At 47.6% G+C, this 6,000-nt stretch overlaps 1 protein-coding gene across 1 annotated transcript in view; it reads right to left on the bottom strand.

Moving 5' to 3' along the window:
* The window catches only part of LOC125933106 (serine/threonine-protein phosphatase PGAM5, mitochondrial-like), a 48,034-nt gene that overhangs the window by 39,372 nt on the left and 2,662 nt on the right, over positions 1 to 6,000 (bottom strand). Inside the window, 2 exon segments of the mRNA XM_049645986.1 lie at positions 4,084 to 4,252; positions 4,413 to 5,399. Of these exon segments, the coding sequence (XP_049501943.1) occupies positions 4,084 to 4,252; positions 4,413 to 5,399 (1,156 nt within the window).

Genomic DNA, 6,000 nt, shown 5'->3' on the forward strand with positions numbered 1-6,000 from the left:
AGATAAGAAAATATAGGAGAAGGAGATAGTTGGAAGACTAACACTATCTGGATAGAGATTTGTTATACAGATGTTAACAACTATGACACTGTGGTACCAGTACAAGGATGGACAAATAAGGACTAGAGATTCCAGAAACAGACCGATGTTCTCTTTGGGCATTTGATCTCTGATGGGAGGCACTATGAAAAGTTGAGAGAGGACAATCTTTTCATTAAAGGGTTGTGGTTGAGTTATGTATTAATAAGCGGGGGGGGGGGGTGAAACTTGATTCCTACTCAAATAATATGCACAAACATCATTCTTGGTGAATTACACATCTAATGTAAAAAGTGAAACAGGGGCGCCTGGGTGACACAGTCGGCTAAGCGTTTGAATTCTGCTCAGGTCATGATCTCACAGTTTGTAAGTTTGAGCCCCACCGTGGGCTCTGTGCTGACAGCTTAGATCCTGGAGCCTGCTTTGGATTCTATCTCCCTCTCTCTCTGTCCCTCTCCTGCTTATGCTGTCTCTCTCCCTGTCAAAAATAAATAAACATTTGAAAAAAGAAACAGCAAAGCAGTAAAAGTTTTTAGAATACAACATAGGGGAATATCTTCATGACTTTGATCAGGAAATAATTTCTTAAAGGATACAAAAGGTACTAACAACTAAGGAAAACATTTAAAACTGGGAATAAATGAAAATTAGGAATATCTGAACATCAAAAGACAGCATTAATTAAAAAATGAGGGAGAATATTTTTAAATTACGTATTTGATGAAGGAAGACCCAAAGGAAAAAGATAAATGGGAAAATAGGCAAGATACACCACTTCATAACAGATATTCGAATGGCCAAGAGATGTATGACAAGCTACTGAATCTCGATTGTTATCAAAGAAATGCATGTCAAAACCACTAATTCCACTATCCAAAATGACAAAGCCAGTGTTAACAAGACTGTGGAAGAACTGAAATGCTCATACACTATAAATTAGTAGAGTTTGGACAAATGATTTGGAAGAATGTACAAAAGTAGAACATGCGGATTCCCTGAGACCCGGGAATACAACCTTAGATATGCCCAACAGAAATGCAGGTGCATGTACACCAAGAAATCTGAGGCATCAGTACGGAAATGCCCTAAGGCTGGAAACGTCTTGAGGTCCATCAACAGAGAATTCCATTACCAATGGGATGGACGAATTAATTGGGGGTGTGTTCCAACAGCAGGACAAGCGAACTAATTTATAGCTGCAAAACCATGAATTACTCTTATCAATATAATGTTGAGCTAAAAGAAAGCAATGGAAAAAGAGTACATGCTGTGAGTTTCCATGCATACACAGCTCGAAAAAAGACAAAACTCATCCATGGCTTGAGAAGGCAGGTCTGTGCTTTCCTGTGGGAAAATAAGGAGGGAAAGGGATCCAGAGAGGGGCTCCTAGTGTACCAAGAATGTTCTATTTCTTGAGCTGGGTGGTGAGTGTAGGGTGGGGTTTTGTGCCAACCTGTCATTCACTGAAAATTTTTGCATTTTTGACCTGCATATTTCAATCACAGCTTTTTTTTTTTTTTTTTTTTTTTTAATCAAGTAAACGCGAAATTGAGAGCGGAGACTGCCCTGGCTGTTTGGGTACCTTTGGGCCACGACACAAAAAGCAGAGAATAAGCCGTGTTGATTGATGCTGATTACCAAGTAGAAATTAGGCTACTGCAACCCATGGAGAGTAGAGAACTATGGCCGAAAGCCAGGCCATTCACTGAGTGTCTCTTAGTACTCCGTACCCCATAGGACCGGTCAGTGGGAAACTACAGCAGCCCAGTAACAGATCAGACCACTAAAACAGGCTTGGAAAAGTACTGGAATAGTCTAGGTCATACCACCAGGTAAAAATTCTGACCTCCCCTGATCTCCTGAGGCAAAGATGACTCATGAAAACAGTGAATAGTGCACTAAGGTGGATTAAATTCACTTTCTTCCCACCGCTGCGTTGTAAATCCGGGGAACGTGCATCATCTTCCTTCAGGGAACAGATCTGTCCCCATACTCTTATTGGTAGGTTTTGACTTAGCAAGAGAAGTCACTGGGACCCAAGCTCCATCCTGACTTAGAACTGTAGTGATCAATTTAAGTTTATAGAGTTTAAATTACATAACGTTAAGTACAGGGTTAAATTTGTGCTAATAAAAGTTTTCCTTGAATATGAAAAATCATATTGAAATGAAGGCCTCAGTAAATTTAAATAAATGAATGAATGAATGAATGAATGAATAAAAGAAATGAACGCCCCAGATTTCCTGCTCTGTTTTCTAAAACATTTAGCGTATGTGGGGAGCCTGGGTGGCTAAGTTGGTTGAGCATCCAGCTCTGCCTCAGGTCATGATCTCACGGTTCTTGGGTTCGAGCCCCGTGTCAGGCAGGCTCTGTGCTGACAGCTCAGAGCCTGGAGCCTGCTTCCGATTCCGTGTCTCCTTCGCTCTCTGCCCCTCCCCCACTCGCGCTCGCACTCTGTCTCTCAAAAAAGTAGATGTAAAAAAAAAATTTAAAAAAAAACACATTTAGTGTACGTGAGTGCAGTCATTTTCAACCATTTAAGGACTTTTTTAAATGTATGCATAGGCACACGTGAGTGTTCACTTATATATGACCGCACCCACATGATAGTTGTCTTGCCTTTGGTATACATTCCTTGAAAAGAATTTACAAGGACAGAATTCAGTTTTATTATGAAATAAATTTGTATTTCATCACAAAATGTAAATTCTTTGGAGAAATGGAAACTAATACATGTCAAGTCTTAGGGAGACGACGCCTTGGTTTCCTAGGGTCCCCTGGCAGTAATCACTATGTGAAAGTTGAAAATGTCAAGTTTAAAGTGCCTTTTTCTGTCTATCCTTCTCCCTTGGTTGACATATTTTTAAATTCACATTTTCACATCGAACAATAAGAATAATATGTACACGTCTTTGTTTCCTAAAAAAAATATGGTAAGTCATCTACGCTGAGGATGGAGAAGAGGATCTCAACCAGGCGAGCCATCATAGAACGTTCCAGAAAAACGTGGAACTGGCCTGTAAGTGGCAATTCTTACTGCCTTGTGAGCCAGTTGTCACATCAGCTTTTTTTTTTTTTTTTCTAACATTGGACCCATCTTAGAGGAAAGACTGTAGGAGATGAGAGCTCATGCTCTCTCGTTCATGATTTTTCCAAGCAATGACGTTTTTGAGAGGCATACTGAAGGCGTTAATATTTAGTAAAAGAAATCTCTCCTTCCTCGTAATCAGCCTTGTCCCCACCCTCTTCCAAACTACTGGGCTAAGGCTGCATCACAGCTGTGCAAAAATCCTGTAAAGAGACAGATCTGCTTTGACCAGCAGTCTCTATTCCCACCGGGAAGTCCTCCCCAACTTTGTCAGAAGGGCGGATTCACACTTTGCTGAATTCTTGCAGGAAGGTTTTTGTTCTGCTTATTTGTTAGCACTCAGGAGAGTGCTAAGGGGAGAGACCACCCCTTAGTCCAGTTCTATTGAGGATGGGGGTGGGTGCGGGGGTGGGGGGGGGGGAGGAAATGGTGGTAATGATGGATGGCTGGGCCAATTTTTGACAAAGATGTTTACTCGGGGTGTTTTTTTTTTTCAAACCAGTAAAATAAAATTTTATTTTGCAGTTATTTCCAAAGTTACAGAGAAATGGATCAGATGTCCCAATTAGTCGCACTGATCGCAGAAAATGTTCATAACCACTTCACAGGAATTGTAGTTTCCCCTAAATTGACAGAATACTTGGAATGGACACATCGCGTCTCAACAGTTTAATCCCTAAGTGTAAAGGATTAACAGCCAGAGGCCGACTGAAGTGTCTAGTATTCTCCTGAAACAGGACCCTGGCTGCACTGTCGCTCTCCGGTCCCCTCCTTCACCCGTCTTGCTGCCCCGAGGTGCTGGGAAAGGCCTAACAACACAGGGGAGTTCAGACCCCGTGGTGTCACAGGTGCAGGCCCCCAGACTGAGTGGTTACCAAAGCAAGAACCAAGATGAACAGAATCTTTCACTGACAAATATTGAAGTGATAGAGTTTTAAGAAATGAGAAGAACGTACGACAAGTTCTGAACGGAAGCGCTGGCGGCCCCTCCTCCGGGGAGCCCCTCTTGCCTAATGGCCTTTGCCGACAGCCTCGAGGGGCTCCCGTGGCCAACAGCGGTCACGACCAAAGACGCCTGTGCAAACTGGCCGTAGTCCCCGCAGACGGCGGCAGTGAGGCCCCGTCCTGGCAGACGGGGCAGAGAACCCCAAGAGAGAAATCAGGCTGATCTGCTCGGGACGATTCCCCTTTCCATCCTGGGCCGGAAGTACAGACCGAAACGCCGCATTTTAGACACTAAAGACGTGCTCGCTTTTTCACCTTCCTCCCGGAGGAACAGCGGCACCGCAGCGCAGCCTGTGGAGGGAAGACAGGGAAGGAGCCGCGTCCGTGGCGGCACCCGGGCGAACCAGGCTGGGGACCCAGGGAGCAGGTCCTCCAGGCAGCCCTCGGGAGCCGGAGATCTTGTCCGGAGGCACGAACCCCGTGTCCCCGAGGGCCCTGAGCGCCCCTCGGCCACCAGGCCGAACCACCAGGTGGCTGATGCTGCTGTCGTTGCGAGAGAGGTGGAGCCAGACTTCCGGGGGGAACGGCAGCGCCCGGCACACGATGTAGCGGATGACGCTGGCATGGCAGCTGAAGATCACGTAACTGTCCTCCCGCTGCTTGGCGTCTGCCCGGTGGATGTAGTTCCGGAAGGTGGCCTCGATCCGGGCCCCGTCTTCGTAATACTGCACAGCCTCGGGTTTCCAGTGGGACACGGGTGGGTCGGGCTCGATGGGGGCGCCTTCCCTCCGCAGGTCTGTGCTGACCTTGGAGACGCCTGGCAGGTGTTTGCTGACCACAGCAGTGGTTTCGATGGCCCGGGTCATGGACGAATGGACAATTTTATTAAAGTTCAAGCCCAAGCTGGCAAGTCACAGCCCCGTCGGTTCAGCCTGTTCAAGACCCAGGGGCGTCAGCGTGCGGTCCTTTTCCTGGGAAGCATCCACGTGGTTCTGGTTCTGGGAGTGCCTGGTGAGGAAGATGTGTCGCGTGGCCTTGGCTTTGTCGTGGTCCAGCCTGGAGGCCAGTTCTTCTTCTCCAGATTCCGGGTTCTTCTTCCGCAGGTTCGCCAAGGACAGCGGTTCTCGCCTGTCCCAGTTGGAGTCCCAGATGCCCGGCCCAGGGCCCGCGGACCCCGCCCACGCCGGCACCTGGACCACGCGTGGCTCCGCGTCCCTGCCCCCGCGGGGCTTTCCCACCGCCACGGCCGAGGAGAGCAGCGCGGCCGAGCCTCAGGCCAGGCCGCGGGCCGCCAGCTGCAGCACCTGTAGGAATGCCAGGCCCGCGCCTTTCCCACACCGGCTCAGGGCAGACGCTCCTTTTCAGGTTTTAATTTCAACATCGCTTTCTGGGGCGCCCTGGGTGGCTCAGTCGGTTGAGCGTCCGTCTTCGTCTCAGGCCATGATCTCGCGGCTCGTCAGTTCGAGCCCCAGGTCGGGCTCTGTGATGACAGCTCAGAGCCTGGAGCCTGCCTCAGATTCTGTGTCTCCCTCTCTCTCTGCTCCTCCCCCACTCACACTCTGCCTCTCTGTCTCACAAATAAATAAAAACATTAAAAAAAAACAAACATCACTCTCTTCAGAGAGGCCTTCCCTTACCCCCCCTAGCTAAATCAGCCCCACTCACTCTCTACCACATGACCTTATCTTATCTTTGTCATTGCCCTTATCAATACCTGCCATTGACTTATTTACTCATTCTGCCCAGCAAGATCCTTGTCTACCTCCATTGCCAAGACCAGTGCCAGGCCCCAGAAGGGGCTCATGTTTGACCCGCCGACTGCTCTGTGCTAGTGGATGGTTTTCAAAAGCCAGTAGTTACATGAATTTCATGCTCACATTCTGGTGGTGTTTAAGTACACATCTCAGTACCCTTATGATTTTCCGTTT

Source organism: Panthera uncia, chromosome D2, assembly GCF_023721935.1.
Source record: "Panthera uncia isolate 11264 chromosome D2, Puncia_PCG_1.0, whole genome shotgun sequence".
Taxonomy (NCBI): Eukaryota; Metazoa; Chordata; class Mammalia; order Carnivora; family Felidae; genus Panthera; species Panthera uncia.